Here is a 23,227-nt window from a genome sequence, read left to right as displayed (position 1 = left end):
GTGGAATGACTGCTGGGGACACAGGAGAAAATCTTTTCTTACTATTGCTTCCTGCAGTGGGGGAGAGGAATGGAGTATTTGTGTGTGTGTGGTGGAGGGGTGGGGGGGAGCTGGCCGCAGCACTGGGCGGGGAGGGGGGGCAGGATTTCAGCCTGAAGGCCTGTTAATTTAGCATGCTTGAAAAACCATACACACGGTTATACACACACAAACACACACAGTCATACACACACAGGAGCCCTGAATTTCCCAAAGGATGTGCTCTCCTCCTTTCCAGTGACCAGGTTGTTCACTAGCAATGATGAAATATCAGGTCAGAAGTCACGCTTTGGCTCCATTACAAGCATTATTCTTGAACTCTAAAATGGGAAAACAGCCCTCCTCACCACCTGTCATCCTCTAACTTTGTACCACTGGCAGCAGAGAGAACAGCAGTGAAAACCCCTGAAGGCTGATGGAGATTTGGGGTTGGTTGAATGCTTAATTGCTGACTTTCACACAGGTCAGCAAATGGACTTTCAGTTTCCATTTGGAGCCACTGGATTCGGCGAAGAAGAAGCTGAAGGTTAGAAAGTGTCAATCAGAAGAATTTTTTCGGATGAGCTAGGAAAAAGCTGAGAACATAGACTTGTTCCTGGTGAAACAGAATGTGGACTGTGGGCAAGAAGGCAGGGCAGACATGGAAGAATATTTTCAGAATTCAGGTAAGAAATTCCCACTGAGTTCAGAGATGATAAATTGCTTTCCAGAGCCTATTTGTTTTAACCGCTGGGCTAGCGGAGAGGGTAAGGTGGAGGGAGTTGCAGGTTAGAGGCTCACTACCCGGAAAGTATGTGTTGGAGTTGAAATGCCTTCTTCAGCCAGCCAAATTTGTAAAATGTGCTGTGCTCTTCAGGATACTGGGCAACTCCTACACTCACTCTAGTAATCCAGCTTCATCTATATGGTAGGTGGTAGGCATCCTGGAAATCAAACCTGATCCTGGAGCTATGTTAAATCCATCCTGGTCCTGAAAGGCCTCCTGAGGACAGCACCCAGCAAACTCTTTGTCCTGGTATCCTGGAAGGAAAGGCCTGATCTCCCTGCTACCTGCCTCTCTTGCAACTTATAGTGCCAGAGCAGCAGGAGATGGAGGTATTCTTCAACTTGGTGCACAGATCCAGCACTGTCAGAGAGACTGATGGTCTTAGAGACCAGCTTCTGAGAAAGATCACGGTTGGGCAAGACTTTAAAGTGGGCCCTGCTGACTGAGATTGACAAGTGGGGAGGACAAGGAAAAAGGGAGAACAGAGGGCAGAAGATGAGAGGTGGATCTGGGCTGGAGACCCTGACCCACTGAGGTTTGGGTATGGAGGAAAGGGGAGAGGGGTTGGTGGAGTTGTGGATGGCTACCTCCTTGCTCTCTCTACACACACACACACACACACACACACACACACACACACACACACACACGAGAGCCACTGAGGGCACTGAGAGCACTAGACCCCTTTGCTGACCTTTTTGCAAAGATAGATGTTCCTTACAAGATGCACATTATGTAATGGCCCCATAAGGTCACATTGAAAGGTTCTTTGTGGAAATCAGCAGAACCCTGAGAGCATCACCTGGGAAACCTCTTACCCCCTCGCTGACTCCAAAGTCACTGTGTTCACCCCTGGGGTCTTTGTAAATAGAGGTGCTTCTCCGCTGAGGCAGGAACTGAGGCAGAGGGAGGCCAGGTCCTTCAGATCAAAATATTATGCATAGAGGAGTCTGATGCAGTGTCATAAAGGCATTGGCTGCAGAATCAATACCATTCAAAGAAGAGAGACCAGCTGAAAACCAGAGTGTCCAGTGCAGAACAGGAAGCTCTCACACACACACACACACACACACGCACACACACATCTTTGGGTCAGATGGACCGTAACTTTGATTTCCTTTACAAAGGCTTCCCCTGAGAGGCTGGTTTTAGGGTGCAGGGGATGCTGTACTGGGGGGCCAGGCATAGAGTAATTGGGGGACTGGATTGAGGGACGTGGGGGGACAGTCTGGGGCTGGGGAGAGGGAATGAATGGATTGGGGGTTGGGGAGGGGGCTGTGAGATTGGGGTTGTTTGACGCCAGACAGCATTCTGTCTCTTAAAAGAAAATCGAAAGATGAAAATTGGACGTTTTGAGCTTGAGCTCGAAAACGCTGGTCAGCGGAAAAGGGGCAGCCTCTGCCCTTCAAGAGCAGTGGCCAGGACCCTGCACTGGCCAACCCTTTCCTCGCCTCTCCCCGCGGACCCCGGGGTCCCTGGAAGGACCAGAACTGCTGCAGGACAGCGGAGTGAGGGAGGTGGAGGGAAGGCATGCTTCCCTGTTATGTGATAAATTTGGGGTAGGGGTTAGTGGGGCACATGGCAGGGGGGTGCCCAGCCCATGTTGGACTCAAGGAAGAATTGTCTTTGGGTGGGCACAGCCATCCAGGAGGGCATCCGGGTGGCCAGGGGCAACCCCAGGTAGCCTCCAGCCCCGGGCCCCTCCTTCCCATCCAGGAGGACCAGCGGAGCATCCCAAAGGGCAGGGTCGATGGGGAATAGCGGGGGAAAGAGCTGGGGGTCGCCCCGGGGGAAAGAGGAGGAAGGAGGTGGCACTGAGAGAGCTGGTGCCCCTGGCTTCGTCCTAGGGTCCTGCCCAGCAGGTGCTCCTGGCAGGAGGGAAGTTTGGAGACTCAGCCGTGGGCCCTAGCTCTCCCTCTTCCCTCTCCAGTCCTGCCCTTTCCCTGCACCAAGAAGGCAGCCCTTTCCCCTGCCCCCTTTCCTGCCCCAGCCCTATCCACAGAGCTCCCCTGGCTATGCCTGTGCTGCTGCCAGGGCCAGGACAAAGGCTCGTTTAGCACGTGATGGGCCCCCGAGCTTCATAAATGGGGATGGGGTTGGGGATGGGGTGGGTGGGTGGGAGGGAGAGAGGAAGACAGGAGTCCAGATCCCATCCCACCCGGGCCCGGGGGAGGGGGAGGAGGGCGAGCTGGCCAAGTGGGCAAGCGGAGGAGAGAATTGGGAAGCCCTAGGGGGGACCAGGAGGGGACCAGCAGCCCGGGGGCTGCGTGGGCAAAAAAAGAGGGGGACACGGGTGGTGGGGGGCAGCTCCCCTTTTCTGCACCCCCTTTAGCCGGGGGTCTGGGGCAGGTCTGGGAATGGGGGCGTTCAAACAGGGGGCTAAACCACCAGCGCCACCAGACACCTACTGACTGGCAGACAGGCAGACACTCTCCAGTTCCCTTCCCTCATTTCCACGCCCTTCCTCCTTCTGCCACCTCCTTCTTTCTCTTTTCCTTTTTTCCCTGCCTCCTTCTCCCCCTCCTCTATCTCCTTTCCCATCTCCTCCTTTTCCTCCTCTTCTCCTTTCTCTCCCTCCCCACCTCCCCATCCCTGCCTCCTCCTCCTGCCTCCTGCCCCTTGTCCATCTCCTCCCTGTTTCTCCTCCTCCCCATCCCTGTTTTTTTTTCCCTCCCTCGTGGCCCCGGGTCCCCTCTTTTCCTGGTCGGGGAGGGGCGGGACGAGGCGGGGCGACTCCTGCTCCCTGCGGGAAGGGTTGGCTGGAGTCACCCTTGGAGAGACTATTTCATTCCAGCATCCCCGGGCGAGAGCGCAGGACGCACAGAGGCTACCATCATCTCCGCCGAGGCTACCATCTCCGCCCAGCCAGGACCGGGCGATGTGAAGGGTAAGGCAGATCCATCGGGATACTTTTCCATCCTCCCTGGAAACTCGCCTTCTCTCCCTTTTCAGGGCTTCAAGCTCCCCAGGTGTCTCCCCAGACAGCTGGCCACCTATTTAAACGTCCCATTCTGGGGGTGGGAAGGTCTGTTTTTTTTTTGGATGGAGATTTCCTAGTACCTCTTCATTAAGACTTTATTCGGGGCGTGTGAGTCTGTGTGTATTTTCCACGCACACATCGGGTGGAGCTGATGAATGCTGTGAATGTTTGAAATAATGTCCTGGAGCCCACAGGCGTTTGTGTCTGTGTATCTATAACAACAGTGAAGAGCACGCCTTTTTTTCCCCCCCAAAAGAACTAACCCGGTGCCTGCACCAAACCTAGAATAATACATTAAACCCCTCGCGCAGAATGCAAATTAAAACCATAAACTTTCAGGAAGGCAGAATGTGAATTCCCTTATTAGAGCCAAAACAAATTCTGTGCATTGAACCAAAACAGAAGCTCTAATGCGTTAGGACTCAGTTAAAGAACTAACCATTAATTGAACAAGTTGTTGAAGGGATTTTTCTGTCTGGGTGCTGAAGCTAAGACCTTTAAATCTTTTTGGTTTCCTGTCGAGAGAGGCTGCGTACTGGATGAAATCATAGTGTTGTTGTATGTTGTGAGGAATAACAATGAAAAATTAAGGTAGGGAGATCAATTCAAAGCTTCTGAGCAACACTTGCCCCAACTACCAAATTAGGAAATTTAGAAAGTAAAAATACATAAAGTGGTTATTATTATTATTATTATTATTATTTTATTATCCGGCTTTGCCTTATTCCTCACAGGTGTCAGTTGCCTTGCTTTTGTGCTTTTTTTTAAACTCAGGCATTTAATCCAGGACAGAGTTTATGATCTAAACTGCTCAGTTCTATTTCTTTCCTAAACTACTGAATTTTGAACAATGGAAGAAAAAAGGCTAGTTTCTGAGAAGCCTTGTGTCCTTTAAGGACTGTGGTGTCACAGTTGATATTAATCTATTTTCCTGTACAGCGAGAAGCTCAGAGCAACCAACCTCTTTGGCTCCCATAGGACCTCCCTGATATAAAGTGTTCCTCTTCTAATCCCAACCTACTGGCGATTTACAATGGAAGATATTCTTATTGATTTTCTCTGTACCTTGTATTTTCTTTGTACCTCTCTTCTCCTCCCAAACTCAGGGAAGAGCAATTTGATCTTAAATAAAAGTCCATTTGTAGTTCCGAATGAATGAATTAAATTCAACATCTTGGTAGTTCGAAGGTCTAACTAAAACTTGGACCATCTATGTTTTAAGAAAAAAAAATCCCTAGGTGGGAGAGAGGTGTAAACTTTGTCAGGCTTAATTTTCAATATGCCTGTGCACGTTAGAAAATATTTATCAGTGAATAGGATTTGTCATAAATGAACTCTTTTTGTTTCAAAGATACCTACAATTTCTACATGGAGATCCCTCCTGGCTGAGGTATGTATCATGCCTGTGATGGGAGAGATGTCTCTAGTCTGTATTCCTTTGACTCAATCTGGGCAAAATGGTGCCAGAAGATGGAACTCTACAATTTTCCTGTTTCAGTAAAAATATTATATTTTTACGCTCAAATGCAGGAAGACAGATTGAACATTTTTGTCAAACAATTTTAATGTTAGAGAGGGTATTTGGGAAATACAAAGGCCCTACTCCAGGTGATTAGCTTTGAAAATAAAACTTATGCATCTACATTTTAAAGAAATTAAAATGATTTGGAGTTTTAAGTGTGTTTGCAAAAATAGGTCCTTTTTATAAATTTGGGGTTTACTCTATATATGTTATCTGCTATTTTCATTTTTTTATTGTTCTCCATTTCCTGGTGAAATATGTTCCTCTCTTTGTGATGCATGTGGTATTGCTCTTCTCATTTAACAAGCTTAGTTGTAGGATCAGTGTGTTCTTTCTGGCATTTCAAAATGTTCCAATAATGAAACTGTTAAATGTTCCCAGGATGAAACTGGTAAAAATGAAATTCTCCAAAAGAGACTTGTTATTTCTGGCATGCAATATACAAACAAATCGCACACTCTTTCAAGAGGTTTACCTTTGTGATCAATGAGTTTCATGGATTATTATGCTGAGGGTAAATATGTAATGCCCATTATCTGGTCATTAAATTATGATTTGAAAGAAAGCATGAGACAAACTTTTAACAAATAATTTTCAACAGGATTTTGGGATATTTATTTGCCTTAGGTTAGAATTAGCACCGAAATGACTAAAAATTTAGGCATGTTCCCCATTTCAATATATATTAGCTTTTGGAAGGAAAAAAGCAGAACTCTTTTCTGTTTAAAATTACCTGTTTTGGAATAGAACTTAGAAGAACAGGTACAGTTTACAGTGTTTTCACCAAAAGAAGTTGAGCAGGGAAAGAACAAGATTGTTCCCCATCACCAGCTAGCCAGGAACGTTGTAGAAATAGACAAATATTAATTGAATTAAAAATACTTAACATATGGTGAAGAAAAGCCCGGTTTGGATGTGGTCTCTTGCATGGGGTTAGTATGACTATCTGTTTTGGGGGGCGGGCGGAGGTTAGAGTCTGTTCTTTGGATAATTATGTTAGTTCGGTTACATCAAGAACACAGATGCTAGCTTCCTTGTTTTATTAAAGGGATGGCAAACCAAAGTAAAACTTATTTTTTTTTCTATTTCTGGGTTCCCTGTTTTCTAATTGAGAAGACAGATTCCTAACTCCTGGATTTCTTTTTTAATTCTTTCACTTCAGTTCCTTTGGCTCTTTGATGTAGCCTGGATTTTACAGAACTTGAAATCTGGAATGAAACAGACAATTTCAGTATTTCCTTATTGATTGTTTTCATTTTAAGAGATTGTTGACTCTTTTTACATGAGTTGATATTGGTAAAGAGGTGAAAAAGCAAGAGGAAGTCCAAACCAATCAAGGTGCTTATTGTTCTTATTGAGATTTCTTCCCCACCCCAAAATTTCATGCATTTCCTGAAAACACATGTTTCAGGTCTACTTTGACTTATCTCATTCACTTTTCATAATCTGTTAATTTGGATATTTAGACAGCACCCCAGTGCACTTTAACAAACATCACTTTCCTGACCTTCTACTGCAGTTCAGACAGTGCTATGCTTTGATATCAGTGTAATTCATTTTTGCCCATATTATATGAGATTACATTATCCTTATGAAATAGTATAGGTCTTTGTAGATGTCAGCCAGAGTTTCCAAAGCATCCTAGACTAATGGAAATCATAAAGGTTATCCAGGTGATGTATTAATCTTTGATGCTCTATGCCATTTTACACCACATCCCCATTTGGGAAAGTCATCACTTCCAAAATGAGAAAAATAGATTGCCTTCTGTAAAATTTGAACGGGTCCTGCTGATTTTAAACCTGTCCTGCAAATGACTCGAATACTGGGGATCTGGCTACGCTTACAGCAGCTGTGCAGATGGACACTGAGAAGTCCTGGCCGAGGGAAACAGCCCCCCCTTTAATCATAACAAGACTGTTCATGTTTTCCGGTGTATGTGGAAATCCAGGCTAGGCCCTTGGTTTCAAAGATAATTTTGCAAATGTGCCAAAATGGGCAATGATGGCATTCTATTATTCATTTAATGCCTAACCCTACTGGGATTTCACACCATCATCTTTTCAAGATTTTCCTCTTTTTTTGCTGCATTTGGAGACCAATAGCAGCAGACTGGTATAAGGAGAACAGAGCAGATTACCTTGCCCCAGCAAGATCATATTTACACGGTAATGTTCAGGGCAGTTATGATATCACAATATCAAGTTTCCAGGATAAATACATCTATAAGGAAAGGGTAACTTTTCTGTGCTTCCTGGTCATCACCTCTCTTAATCATGTTGGGAGGTATGGTTAGGTAGAATTGCATTAAGGTAAGCAAGTCACCTTGCAACTGGCTCTCCCTGATAATAGGTGGGTTTGCCACAGATCAGTACTTATAGGCTAAAACCATCACCTTAGAGTGATCGAAATGATCCCGCCTTCTTTTTAAAAGCAGTTTTTTTCCAAGATGAGTCTTTATGAAAGTTGCCTTTCTTCCGTAAACAGAGTCACGAGCCTTGAGCTAGAGTGCATTCCATCATCCACATTTTCACGGGCAACGTGAACAAAGCAGAATTACCCTTTTGATTCAGGTTTCCACCTGGATATTGTTCAAGTAAACATTTATGCTCAATTTCTCATTGTGGTGTATTGTATGATTTTATCCTGCTTAACAACTTGATGTCAAACTATTAAACCCAAACTTGCTTTGATTTGCCTTATTATTAGGCCCCCAGTTGTGCCGGACAAGTCTAAAATTCCTGGATTTGGCCCAATTTACCATGTATTTCCAAGTAGCAAAACAGCATTGTTTACTCACTAAACGTGAGGGAGTGCTCAATGTGGAAAAGCAGCAGTCGTTAGGGGGAATACTACAAATTCTAGTTCTGGCCCAGCTGGAGGAGTTTTCACACCTGCACTTTAGGAAAGCTTTCAAAGTTTGTTTTTTTTCCCCCCTCTGTGAATATGTGAAATGTGTCCGATATAGCTAGGAGTCATTATTTTTAGCCAGCATGTTCTCCTTGTAACACAATGCACTACTGCAGCCCATGAGGCCTCCCCAGTTGAGGAACGTCATAAAAGGGGTTGGGGTTTGGGAATGCCAAAAGGGAGGTGGGTGGGATTCTAGATTCCAGAACAGGTATCGGATGCTTTCAGGGAGAGCATCTCGGTTTGTTGTCGGTTATTTCCCCCTCCACCCTTCTCTACTGTCATAGTCACTTACTGGAAACAGAAGTTCAAATTGGCTGATCCCAGAACAGGGGCTTGTAAGTCTTGCCTTGACTGCTTGAAGGATTCCATCTTTAGATCACATTTTCCAGAGCAAAATTTCATTTTTGTCTCTTTATTATTGCAAATGAAGTACCCAATAGTTTCTTAAACTGGACATATTTTTACATTTTTTTTTGACATTCTTAGCAAATTCCATGCTACTCTTTTTAAAAAGAAAAGCAAAGGCATATTTCAAAGACGTTCACCCTTGCCAAGGCAATCTGGTGTAGTGGCTTAATATGCTGGCAAATACTTCAGCAAGTTGTTTGTGTATGTCAGAGTAATATATCTGAATTCCATTATACTCCTAATATAACTATAAAGTACCTTACATTTAAATTACTAAGTCAGAGCTCCAAAAATGCAAAAAAAGCACTTTTCCCCTCCTACTTCTGTCCTCCCCCCATTTCTTTTTTTTTGGCTATAAAAGGAAAGAGGAATTAATTGGAGTTTTCCTTCTGCCAAGGTTATAATAATTATAATGATACTTTGCTTTTTTGTAAAGCGCTCTTGTTTTTCCAGAGCACTCTCACATCAATTACCTCCTTTTATCTTCCCAACCCCCCTGTGAGGTAGGGAAAAGATATCATTATTCCCATTTTATAGATTAATAAACCGAGGTCCACAGAGGTTAAGAGAGGTCCACAGAGGGAAGCAGCATGGCACAGTGGATAAAGCATGGGCCTGAGAGTCAGAAGGGCATGGGTTCTAATCCAGGTTCCATCACTTGCCTGCTGTGTGACCCTGGACAAGTAAGTCACTTGGCTTCTCTGTGCCTCAGTGACCTCATCTGGAAAATGAGGATTGAGACTGTGAGCCCCATGTAGTACAAGGACTGTGTCCAGCTCGATTTGCTTGTATCCACCCCAGAGCTTAGTACAGTGCCTGCCACATAGTAAGCGCTTAACAAATACCATTATTATTATTATTATTATTATTATTATTATGTGACTTTCCATGGTCACACAGCAGGCCAATAGACAGAGCTGTTAACACTAATATAGTAAGAGAATGGGGGTAAACTTGTTATGGGCAGGAAACAAGTCCGCTAATTCTGTTGTATTGTACCTTCCTAAATCCTTAGTACAGTGCTCTGCACATAGTAAGCACTCAATAAAGTAAGCACTCAATAAATGCCATTAATTGAGTGATTTTAAAAAAGTCTATCACAATGCAGAATGTAACATCAGCAGGCTCACCAGTTTTTCAAAACACCTTCTGTCTTTTACGCCCCATTTCTCTGTCCTTGTTTTTAAACTCTGCTGGTCTTAAAAGACAGTCTTATTTGATCCGTGTTAAGTCTCAGTAGCATGAAATTTCCTCTAAAGTATTTTGAAGCGATATTGGCTACATAAACCATATTTCCAAAACAGTTCCAATTTCAGCTATACAAACGTGACCAGAAATTTTCATGGGTTAAGATTTATGCCTATAAAGGTAATCAAAACAGTATGTGTGTAGCAAAGTGTGACTCTAGCCTTACCACCTGTTATTTGGTCAGGCATTTGTTGTTTGTGCACATGCACGTGCGCATACACACACACACACACACACACACACACACACACACACACACACACACACTCACCCCAGCAAATCATGCAGAAGAAATTAGCTGTATACAACTTCTTGAATAAAGGAGGAAGGCCATTTTTGAAAATGGCCTACCATTTCACTTCTTTTTTTTACGTCCTTAGGATAGGGAAGTCTAGGATTCTTTTTAAGTGATCCTAGATCACTACTAAAGAAATTAATGATTAACTAGAATAATTTTCCATTTGCTTTTATCTGCTAATTGGTTAAGTCCTTAAGAAGAAGGCAGTTCTGCTTCAATACACACATGCAGATCCTTTGAAGTCATATCCCCACTCTCGCTATGGCAGGTATGTTCAAGGCTACACTTCTCAACCTGTGGCTTGTTTGCCCCAAGCCCACAACTAGCCCGGACACCTCTCAACTTGACATGTTGAACCTCATTCTGATAGTTTCTATTCCTTTGCAGTTCCAATCTAATTTGTAATTCCCTTCTGCTCAGTAGATGCTCAGGAACTCCATTTCATCACCTTATCAAATTCACATGCCTGTATGCTTACTCCCTTATTAAACCCTCTTTTCCCCTACTCCCTCTCCTTTTTGCATCACCTATGCACTTATAACTGTACCCTTTTAGCACTTGATATTCACCTCACACAGCCTCACAGCACTTACAGTCTGCCCTCCAGACTGAAAGATCTTGTGGGCAGGGAACGTGTACTATACTGTATTCTCCCAAGTGCTTATTATTACAGAGCTCTGCACACAGTACGTGCTCAGTAAATACAATTGATTGATTTATATGCATAATTTATTTATATTAATGTCTGTTTCCCCGTCTAGGTTGTAAGCTTCTTGTGGGCAAGGGAATATGTCTACTAACCCTTCTGCATTGTACTCTCCCAAATGTGTGTTCAATAAATGCTACTGATTGATTGATAGGGGGAAAAACTAGGAAAGGTGAACCTGTTTGATTGGACACAGATGGACCTTATTAAAAACAGAGCCCCAACTGAATATTTCCCGAGGTTTGAACAAGTTCAGTTAACTTTATTCTGACCAAAGGCGGGGTATAGACTGTTCTAATTGAAAGTACATGGGCTGCCCTAAAAGTTACTGTGGGTAAGAATTAAAGTATTTTTTTTTGAAAAAAATCATCCAACTCTCACATATTTTGTTAGTCTCCAGATGTTTTCTGAACTGCAAGATTTGTAATGTGGTTATGCATCTGCACCAATGGTTTAAACCCTCTTATTCTGACTCTTCTTAGTTTAGTTGATTAATAGCAGATAAAACTTTTTTTTTCCCCACAATAATACAATAATTAACAGCATCATAAATTTTGGGGCCATCTTCTCTTTTTTTTCCCTTTATTTGGAAAAAGAAAATGCAAATGTTTCATAAGTTAGAAGTTGTATTAAATGGATCTGGTTTGGGTTTCTTAGCTCTGCTCCTGAAAGCCCTCGATCTTGAAATAAGTATGTCTTGGCTTCAGAAAACAGGACTCCTTGTTCCTTTTTGAGGTAGGATTCCAAATACTCATAATTATTTATTTTTCTCCATATATATTAAAACACTAATGGAGTACTCTGCAATGGAGGAACAATTTGAAATTGGTTTTTCACAGGAGAATCAGTAACTTGCTTTCTTCCCCCAAAATGATTGCATTTTCTCATTTGGGATATAATTAATTCCATTGTTAAATATATCAGTTAGGGTACAAAAGGATAAATGGCTGAACAAAATGAACAAAATAAACCAGAAGCCACACCCACTGAATGAAAAACAAATTGGTCATTTGTATTTGTGAATCCACTCCATCTAGTGGCTGACATTTTCTACATCTTCTCTAGTGTCAGTGAAATGTCACTTGTTTGCGGAAAAGAATTTGTTCCGGAAAGAGAGACGAGGACTAAAATCATGTGCATTTGGGGGAAGAAGAAAGAGGATCTTGTACGCTAAATTTGGAGTTAATTGGGTATCATTAGTACATAATGAGAATTATATACTCAGCTTTGTTGCTGGAACCAAGATGCCATAGCTGGACGAAATTGGATAAATATGGAGGACGTACGTGGATAAACTTGGTGGTCCCGTAATAGCAACACTTTTCTCTCTGATGATGTCATATAGCCATCCTATTTCAGCTTCTTTCCTGTTTAAAGTAAGGCAAAAGATTCTGGATTTAATTATCTTGAGTTAAGGATGTGCCTACAAAATTGTGGAATTAAATCCATTATAATTGCATTAATTGGTTAATTAATGCTCTCTCACTTGCCTCCTTCCTCCCATCAGGAAAGAACAGGCTGTTCTGCTGGTGGGGAGGAGTCCTCTTCCTCCCCCTCCAGAAACAGTGTGGTCCAGTGGTATGGACACAGGCCTGGAAATCAGAGGACTTTGATTCTAACTCTGGCTCTGCCATTTGCCTGCTGCATTACGCTGGACAAATTGTTTACAGTTTCCTCTTCTGTAAGATGTGGATTTAATACCTGTTTTCTGTCCCTCTGCCCATCCGCCAAGCTAGCTCTCTTCCTCCCTTCAAGGCCCTGCTGAAAGCTCACCTCCTCCAGGAGGCCTTCCCAGACTGAGCCCCTTCCTTCCTCTCCCCCTCATCCCCCTCTCCATCTCCCCATCTTACCTCCCTCCCTTCCCCACAGCACCTGTATATATGTATATATGTTTGTGCATATTTTTTTAACTCTATTTATTTATTTAATTTATTTGTACACATCTATTCTATTTATTTCATTTTGTTAGTATGTTTGGTTTTGTTCTCTGTCTCCCCCTTTTAGACTGTGAGCCCACTGTTGGGTAGGGACTGTCTCTATATGTTGCCAATTTGTACTTCCCAATTTGTACAGTGCTCTGCACATAGTAAGCGCTCAATAAATACGATTGATGATGATGATGATGATGATGATGATGATGTTTTCCCTCTTCCTTAGACTATGAGCCCCATGAAGGACAAGAACTGTGTCTGATCTGATTGAACTGTATTTTACCTGGCCCTTAGCACAGAGATTGGCATATAGTAAGTCCTTAACAAATGAAATTATTATTAGGAGCTTGGTATTGTCCTCCTGGGTGTCCCCCAGGGTATCTGAACATGAAGGTTTGGACTGGGGGTGGAGCTAGGAGATGTTGTTGTAGTGATTCCGCCTTGTGTGCAACACCCACTGAGAAACCTTCTGTCAATCATTGCTCTCTGACTCCAGGAGAGAATATGGGAATGATGATGATGATTGTGGCATTTGTTAAGCGCTTACTGTGCGCTAAGCACACAGTTCTAAGCACTGAGGTTGATACAAGGTAATCAGGTCAGACCTAGTCCTTGTTCCACATAGGGCTCACGTAGGAGGGAGAATGGGTATTGAATCCCCATTTGGCAGATGAGGAAACTGAGGTGACTTGCTCATGGTTACACAGCGGACAAGTGGCGGAGTCAGGATTAATACCCAGGTCCTCTGACTCCCAAGCCTGTGATCTTTCCACTAGGCCACGCTATTCTTTCTACAAGGCCATGAGTGCAGGCATGCAGGCCCAGATGGTGAGTTGCTAACGTTCCTCCAGGCTTGTGGAGGAGAACTGCGCTGAGTAACACTAAATGAACAAGAGATATAACCTCGCCTGGTTCACAGAATTTCTAAATCTACTGCAAAAAGGCCAGCTAAGTGTCTCTGTTTGATCCACCACTCTACCGCATACCCATTTTTTTCTGGCATTTGTTAAGGGCTTACTAGATACAAGCTAATCAGGTTGGACACAGTCCATGCCTCACATGGGCCTCCCAGTCTTACAAGCATTTTACAGATGAGGTAACTGAGGCACAGAGAAGTTAAGTGACAACAGGCAAGTGGCAGAGCTGGGACTAGAACCCAGATCCTTCTGATTCCCAGGCCCATGCTGTAGCCAATAGACAACACTGCCTCTACCCATCCTGAAAAATACCAACTGAAGGAGATGATTGAAGTGTTACCGGAATTTGTTAAAGAACTCTTCCTTGGAATGAGGTTGGGTCCATATTTATCTTTCTGTGGGGCTGGGGTCAGCATGTATGGTTTTGTTTCCATTTATATAATGATATATCTCTAGGCCCTGGTGGCCACCACTGGCGCATGTCCTATATTCTGACTGTAGGCTGTAATGGAGGTCATGAGGCCTTGTAAGGTGTAGATATTGTATTCCTTGTTTTGCTGCAAGGAGGTATTTAATCTCAGAGCCATTGTCATCAAACTGATTACATTGTTGTCTGCTGGCAGTGTCCGTATTCCTTATAGAGAAGCAGCGTGGCTCAGTGGGAAAAGCACGGGCTTTGGAGTCAGAGGTCATGGGTTCGAATCCCGGCTCCACCATATGTCTGCTGTGTGACCTTGGGCCAGTCACTTAACTTCTCAGAGCCTCAGTTACCTCATCCGTAAAATGGGGATGATGACTGTGAGCCCCCCGCGGGACAACCTGATCACCTTGTATCCCCCCAGCACTTAGAACAGTGCTTTGCACATAGTAAGCGCTTAACAAATGCCATCATCATCATCATTATTATTATTATAGGCTTTCGAGGAGACAGTACCTCAGAGACCCCCCCTGCTAGTCCATACTTGAGGACCAGGATCATATCTACTAATTCTATTGTACTATCCCGAAAGCTTAGTACTGTGCTCAGGACACAATAGATGCTCAATAAATAATACTGATTGATTCATTAGCTCTGCTTTCAGTGGCATAACTTCTTGGTCTGTCAGGGTGGCTTTGATTACTGGTGTTTCCTGCTCCAAAAAAGCAGGACCAAAGCAGGACCAAAATAGCCCTTGACCCAGGCCACCTCTGGACACCTCCTGCCTGGTGCTATAATCCCAATACAGGGTGAGCCCACCTGCTCCCCCTTATCATCAATTGTATTTATTGAGCGCTTACTATGTGCAGAGCACTGTACTAAGCGCTTAAGCACACCCCTTATGAGAGGGGTGTAGTGGCAGTCACTCACATAATTCACTGTGGACTCATTCGTTCATTCAGTTGTATTTATTGAATGCTTACTGTGTGCAGAGCACTGTACTAAGCTCTTGGGAAGTACAAGTTGGCAACATATAGAGACGGTCCCTACCCAACAATGGGCTCACAGTCTAGAAGGGGGAGACAGACAAAAAAACAAAACAAAACATGTGGACAGGTGTCAAGTCGTCAGAACAAATAGAATAAAAGCTAAATGCACATCATTAACAAAATAAATCGAATAGTAAATATGTACAAGTAAAATAAATAGAGTAATAAATCTGTACAAACATATATACAGGTGATGTGGGGAGGCGAAGGAGGTAGGGCGAGGGGGATGGGGAGGAGGAGAGGAAAAAGGGGGCTCAGTCTGGGATAATGATGACATTTATAAAGCACTTACTATGTGCAAAGCACTGTTCTAAGCACTGGGGAGGTTACAAGGTGATCAGGTTGTCCCACAGGGGGCTCACAGTCTTAATCCCCATTTTACAGATGAGGTAACTGAGGCACAGAGAAGTTAAGTGACTTGCCCAAAGTCACACAGCTGAAAATTGGCAGAGTTGGGATTTGAACCCCTGACCTCTGACTCCAAAGCCCGTGCTCTTTCCACTGAGCCATGCTGCTTCTGCATGTTGTTAACGGTATTCGTTAAGCACTTACTATGTGGCAGGCACTGTACTAAGCGCTGGGGTAGGTACAAATTAATCAGGTTGGAACCCGATCCCTGTCCCACATGGGGCTCATGGTCTTAAACCCCATTTTACAGATGAGGTAACTGAGGCCCAGAGAAATGAAGTGACTTGCCCAAGGTCACACAGCAGATGAGTGGCGGAGCCAGGATTTGAACCCAGGTTGTTCCAACCCTCAGGCCTGTGCTGTATTCACTAGGACATACTGCTTCTCAGTCTACCCAGAACCACTGACCCAGGTCTAACTTAGAGTGCGCAAATTGAATTTCAGTTACAAACCAGCTATTGTGCAGTAGGTGGAGAATCACGGGCCAATCAAGGCATGAATGCTTACTATCAGTTGCTCGATCAGTGATATCTTGGAGAATTCAGAGTCAGAACCTGCACCCAGATCCAGAACAGCTCCTCCCCAGTGCCTCCGCTTGTTGGCAAATGCAGGAGCAATTTTAAACTGATTTACGCCGATGTTTAATTTGGTCCTGGCTTTGCCAAATCTGAGTTCTAGCAATTCTGGGTTTGGTGGCTCAATAATCCTGGTACCTCTGGAGTTAGGACTCCATAGCCCTGGTTTCTCTAGGCCTCGTGGCTCCATAACTCTGGAACTTCTGGACTTGCCATTTTAATTATGAAAGTAAAAATGAAATCCACATTTTAGATTTTTAAACACCCAACCTATATTATACGAATTAACTTGCTAAGAGTCAGTATTTGGTGATATTATTGCCACTGGTAAAAAATGACAATTCCACCCAACATTTGAAATTACTACAAATTTTAAATGTGTAATTGCATATTTTGTTGAGCTCTGGAATCATAAATTAAGGAAAACTTTGTGATCAAAAAGTCTATCATGGGAGAAAAATATGAAAGTGTAGAAATTAGAAGCTTTGGGTTTGATTATAAATTCCAGAGATTTTGGTCCTGAGAAATCAAAATGGGTTTCAATGTCCTCACAAAGACTCTCGCTTGTGACTTCTTTAAGATGGTGATTGATGTTGGTATCTTTGAAATCCTGTGGCACTTCCTTAGAGTTCCATATGTTAAGAAGAGCCCGGGCAGACGTCTGAGCAGAACATCCCCTTCCTGTTCATAAATCTCAGCTTGTGTCTTTATTCTCCAGGAGTTTAACATTCAACCGTCTGGATGGTTCGGGTGCAGCTTTGTGATGCATTGGTTTTACCGTGAAGTAAAGTTTCCAACGAATCATGTGATGGTCAGTCTGGCAGTTGGCACCGCTCCTGGAAGCAATAATATGAAAATCTTTCCGGTCTCACTCTCAGATGATGGAGTAATCAATAAGATGCTCCTGCAGTTGAGGGCACAACAGGCCCGCTAAGGAGGGTATCCAGAGGTCAATCAATCAGTGGTACTTATTGAGGGCTTGCTGTCCAGAGATATTATAAAGACTCATAGGTATAAGCTTCCCAATCGGTCAATTCCTTGCCTCAAGCCTCCTAATGCTGCCTAAAAGCCTCAGGGAGCATATAATGCTCCTTTCCTTAAAACAGGAGCACTATGTTAAAATCCCTAAATCAAGGAGGACAAAGGAAGAAAATGTTCATAAGAATCTAGGTAGACTTAATAAAGCCATGCTGCGATCTATCAAGTTGATAATTATGAGAAAATTCAGTGCATATATATGTAGGGTTGCTGAAATGTGGTTCTTTCTTGCCATTTCATGTTAAGCCTGGCATAAAGGTGGCATAGGAAAAGTTCAAGATAAGCAGACAATTGAATTACTGTATGTGTCTTCAGATTGGTTAGAGTCTTGACGTCATGCGTGGCTTAGTGGAAAGAGCATGTGCTTGGGAGTCAGAGGACGTGAGTTCTAATCCCGGCTCCACCACTTGTCTGTTGTGTGACCTTGGGCAAGCCGCTTCACTTCCCTGTGCCTCAGTTACCTCACCTGCAAAATGGGAATTAAGACTGTGAGCCCCAAGTGGGACAACCGGATTACCTTGTATCTACTCCAGCGTTTAGAACAGTGTTTGTCACATACTAAGCACTTAACAAATACCATCATTATTACATTCTGTTCCATCATTGCCAAAGCCAAAATATGGCTATATTTATAAATATACCGATTCGCATGCTAGGGTTAGAATTAGGTTGAGACTGGAAATAGGGTTAGTGTTCAAACGTACAATTTATCAGGAAATGATCTTTATTCATTTTATTTTCAATCAATTTGTAATATAGCTGATGGTGAGGTATAAAGTGCAATCAGTTCAAAGAGAAAACAGCAGAATCATAATTAAATAATATATAGTTATTGGACATTAGTCTGCACATTTATCATATTATTTCACAATTTTTATCATGATATAGTGTTTACATTTGCATAAATTTTTATAATTTCATATAGTTTTTTGAGTTATTGACTCTGTGGCCAAGCCCATATGATTAAACATGTCTTCTTCTTAATTCAAGATTGCTATTGATTGAGGAACTTCAATTAATCAATTATAGTATTTTATCAAGTGTTTACTGTGCACAGAGCATTATACTAAATATTTGGGAGTGCACCATACACCAGGAGTTTTCAGTCCAGTGATTGTGAGGGCTGTTAAATGCTAATAGTTGAAAATCCTATTATGCAATGTAAGTTTAAACTGAAATATAGCTTTCTAGGTGCCTTAATGTATCTTCTGCTTGGTTTACATTAAGCACACTGGATTCTCATTGTGCATTTTACACTTGTAATGGAAAGTCTCTGAAGCTTGCAGAAATATTGTAACTGTTCCCATATTTCTGTGATGAACCTTAACAACTTTGCTTTCAAATAAACAGTTAGTGGAACTTTCTCCAAGGGACCGCTCAGATAATACAGTGAAGCTTACAGTAAAATCTGGAACTTCTGTTCCACAATTTCAAAACATGTTAAAAGCTAAGCCAACAGAAAATCCCCAACAGAATAGCTATGTCTGCTACAGAAAAAAGCAAGCAATGAAATTATACTGGAATTATGTGCATAATCTGCCTCAATTCTCCCGTTTTTTTTCTTGTCTACACGTTGGGTGTAGAAATTGAAATGAAGTGACTAAGTTGTTTTAAAAAGTTTTTATTGATAATAATTAATTAACATAAAAAAGCACTGGGCTGGATGCTATAAAACAGATTCTAATTAGCCATCGGAACCATACCAGGATCACCATGAATATCATCAATATGCTATTACTGAGATTTGACAGCAAAATGATGTCTATTATGCCCATTTAGTACAGGATTTATGTATACTGCACTGGGAATTGTACACATAAATTCATTTCTAATCACTTACCAAATTTTTCCTTATTAACTCTCGGGATATGTATTGGCAAGAGATCTTCCTGAATTAAATTAGTAGAAACCAGATTGGTTCTCTGAAATTAAAAGAGAAAATAATTAACTAAACCAGTGTATCTGGAGGACTTCTGACTCCAGGAGCCTCTCCTAAACCTCTCAAGATTCAGAGTTGATAACACATGAGAAGCATCGTGGGCCAGTGGGTGGATCACAGGCCTGGGAATCAGAAGGGCCTGGGTTCTAATCCCGGCTCTGCCACCTGTCTGCTGTGTGACCTTGGGGAAGTCAGTCAATTTCTCTGTGCTCTATCTTCTCTGTGCTCTGGGCCTCAGTTCCCTCATCTGTAAAATGGGGATTAAGACTGTGAGCCCCATGTAGAGCAGGGACTGTGTCCAATCTGATGAGCATAAATCTAGCCCATAGTAAGAGCTTAACAAATATCATATATTTAAAAAAAAATAATGGCAGAGAACTCCAGGTGGTTGGAGAAGCAGGATGAGGCAAAGGGGGAGTAATGTTTTCTAACCTGGACATCCTCTTGGATGCAATTGACAAAGAGGGAGGGGATTTTCTATTCCTAAAACATTCATCTCCTTTGCAGGTTGGGGTTCAAGACACAGAGGCTGTGGAAAATTGGACTTTATGCCTTAAACAAGCCCACAAGATCCTGTCCCCAAAAGAAGGCCGGAATTGTCGGACCGGGTATAGGGTTGGAAATAAATTCATCCTCTAGACTCTAAGCTCACGGTGGGCAGGGAATGTATCTGCTTAATATTATATTGTACTTTCCCAAACTCTTAGTAGACTGCTGTGCACACAGTAAGCACTAAATAAATATAACTGAATGAATAAATGAAATTTCCCATGAACTCATATAGAACATCTGAGCTGTTCTATTAGGGGGTGACATCTACAAAGATCAGGAATTTTATTTCTCAAGTAGTCTCAAGTAGTCTCAAAGCCTTAGAGAAGCTTTGGGGCAATGGATTCTCTCTGGAGTGAATGAGGGTCCAAAACTCATGCAGTGTGACCTAATGGAAAAAGCACGGAACCATGAATCAAGAGACTGGTCATCTATTCCCAGTTTTTTCACTTGCCTTCTGTGTGACCTTGGGCAACTCACTTAACTTGTCTAGGCCTCAGTTTCCTCCTCTTTAAAATGGGGATTAAGTACCTGCTGTCCTTCCCACTTAGACTATGAGCCCTGTCATTTTGCAAGTTTAAATTGGACTTTGCCCCATTCCTGTTAGAGCTAATAAACACTATGGCTGTTGTGTATCAAGAGACCATGGGAATTAATAGATAGATGGAGAGGGGAGAGGGAAAAGCCATTTAAAACTATGACGCATTTTGGATGAAATAAACCCTACTGACAGTACTCTCTACTTGGTAGCTTTTTTCACTATCTGGTAATTGCAGATTTTGTAAATAGATTAAAAAGTGTAAAAAGTATACAGATCACATTATCTATATGGGTACAGTGAATAGTTTAAAAGGACACAACATGCTGCTTTAGAAAAACAAGATGAACTCTAATAAAATACTCAAACACCACTGAAAGGCTGTTTTATTGCAACTTTAATAAAAATCAACGGCCACTTTAATAGCTGCATCTACACATTCTGCTTGAGATTTCCAATTATGATTTTCCCAGCAGCAAACAAAAACAAAATTAACATTAGCCACAGCCCCCCCAGCCTAAACTACATCGCTAATGAACTCCCAAGTACTCTCAAAGAAAACTCTCGATGCAAAAACAATAAGGTGGAAATTACTGTAATAATCTAAATGTTGAAAGGGAGGAAAGAATTATTGAAATGCAGAAAGGTATTCGGTTGTCGTGATCCCATTAACCTTGTTGTTACCACAGCAAATTCAGACTGGCACTTTCATACCAGTACGGCTCTTGAACAGCATGTAGAAATTCCTATTTTTCTATTGTAATCTTCAATAGTTTGGATTTACTTCATGATAAGAATTTTATCTGCATGCATGAATTGACTAGAATTTTCCCCAGCCATATCTCCAATAATGTCACGTATTTGTTTAGAAGAAATGCTTGGTTGCTTTAAAATTGGAAATCTTACTGAATACAGATTTAATAAAAAAATAAAAAACAAGCCTTTTTCAATGGAATAATTTATGTTTAAATGCCTTTGTGGAGCTATTTAAGCCATTATCCCCAACCTGCACTTGCGTGATTTGACATTTTGATGGAGGGGGATGAAGGGGCTGGAGATAGCAATTTGATGGCCCAGTGGTGGACCTAGTAAGAGGGCCAAGGGCTAAAGAGGGGTTGGGGGGGTAGAGGAAGGCTTTAGAAAGTGGAATTACCTGCCAATCCAGGAGAACCTCCCATTAAATCACCCCCTACCTCGATGGGGTCTGGGAGGAGTTGCTTATGAGATCCCAAACTACCCCTAATGAGACAATTTAAGAGATGGCACTACTGGATCAGCAGCAATTTTCCTCTCAATCTCTAACCTTCCTCCTGTTCCCTTAATCAGGGCTGGGAAAAGTCACTTTTTTCTACACACTCTCCCATATCTCACTTTTCAACCCGCCCCTTGTGGGAGTGTGTCCCTCCCCCACACTCAACCACTTCTCTGCTGCTGTTTTCTCTCTTCTCACCCCTTTGCCCCTATAGACTTGTGGACAGGAATCACCTCTACCAGCTCCATTGTATTGTACTTTCTCAAGCGCTTAGTTCAGTGCTCTGCATCAGTAAGCACTCTATAAACATCATTGATTGATTGCTCCTCACCTCACTATTCCAAACTCCTTCCCCCATCTGACTCCCTGATTACCAATCTTCCTTTTTTTTATGGTATTTATTAAGTGCTTACTATGTTCCAGGCCCTGTACTAAGTGCTGAGATAGATACATGATAATTAGGTTGGATATAGTCCATGTCCCACATGGGGCTGTCTTTCCTCTACTCTTGCCATCTTTGTTTCCTGATTGCTGTCCAACACCTATCTCTCCCCTTCCTTCCCTCTCTTTTCCTTTCTCCCTCTCCCTCTCTTTTCCTCCATCTTCCCCCTTGCCGGTTCCTTTCCCTTTAAACACTAAGTCTATAACACAGACAGAATCCCTCTACCCTCCCAGTGCACCAAACACTAAGCAGCCTAGGAGTGAGGCAAGGGGTGTGCCACTCACACATCGCCCACTTCCCCCCACCCCTAGAACTAGTTCCCACTATCCAGTCTAAATAGGTTTACATGTTCTGGATGTCCCTGAATTTTGTGGCTTTTCCAGAAAATGAGGCCTCCAAATAGAGAAGCAGCAAGGCTTAGTGGGTAGACCAGAGACCAGGGGGCAGAAGGACCTGTGTTCAAATCCTGCCACACATCTGCTGTGTGACCTTGGGCAAGTCACTTAACTTCTCTGGGCCTCAGTTACCTCACCTATAAAATGGGGATTAAGAGTGTGAGACCCAGGTGGGACAGGGACTGTGTCCAACCTGATTAACCTGTATCTATCCCTATATGTACTTGGTACATAGTAAGTGCTTAATAAGTATAACAATTATAATATTATTATTATTATCATTAGACTCCAAATTGCTTAGACCTGGCTGCCATTGGTCTGAAATGAACCCAAGATGCTTTTCCTAAGCAAGGGGAGCTGGCTAACGTCCAGTCTTGGCCTTCCATTCTAATTGGATGTAATGTTTTCCTTCACTCCCCACCCCAAATGTTTTTTTGTTCCTGTTCAAGCCCAAGTTCAAATATCCAGCCATGGATTTGTCCAGCTGCTTTAGAATGTCCTCTCTAGCATTGCTTCCTTAAAGGATGACCAAGCTCTCTGAGTGATGGTCCCACCTCAACAGTTGGAAAAGTGGCTTTGGAACCTTACTCCTCAAGAGATGCTTGGTGAAGTACAATTTAAATGATGGGCATGGCCAGCCCACTCTCAGAAAAGACTCATGGGTTCCTGAGCTATAAAGGAAGGAAGGGAAGTAGAACATTGTGTGGGGGACATCAACATCATCACCAACAGTAGTCATATCATCATCATCAATACAATTTTTATCATCATCTATAGTATTCCTTGACTGCTTCATGTGTTAGGGGCACTATTCTGACTTTCTGACTTCCTAACTTCATTCCTTCCTTCTCCAGACTGTGGCCCCAATAAGATGCATAGTTCCAGCACGACCTGAC

At 42.7% G+C, this 23,227-nt stretch overlaps 1 protein-coding gene across 3 annotated transcripts in view; it reads left to right on the top strand.

The window, feature by feature from the left end:
- Nucleotides 1-673: 673 nt before the first annotated feature.
- Nucleotides 674-23,227, top strand: part of CNR1 (cannabinoid receptor 1) — a 32,575-nt gene continuing 10,021 nt past the window's right edge. The window contains exon 1 of one of the 3 annotated variants that reach the window (XM_038761152.1): nt 674-704. In XM_038761152.1, the coding sequence (XP_038617080.1) occupies nt 680-704 (25 nt within the window). In that variant the 5' untranslated portion in view covers nt 674-679. Of the gene's footprint in view, nt 705-3,464; nt 3,693-5,132; nt 5,176-23,227 lie in introns of those variants that run through there. The other 2 variants (XM_038761153.1, XM_038761155.1) reach the window with 2 other exon arrangements.

This window comes from Tachyglossus aculeatus, chromosome 19 (genome assembly GCF_015852505.1).
Source record: "Tachyglossus aculeatus isolate mTacAcu1 chromosome 19, mTacAcu1.pri, whole genome shotgun sequence".
In the NCBI taxonomy this organism is placed as follows: Eukaryota; Metazoa; Chordata; class Mammalia; order Monotremata; family Tachyglossidae; genus Tachyglossus; species Tachyglossus aculeatus.
This window is presented reverse-complemented; position numbering and strand designations above follow the sequence as displayed.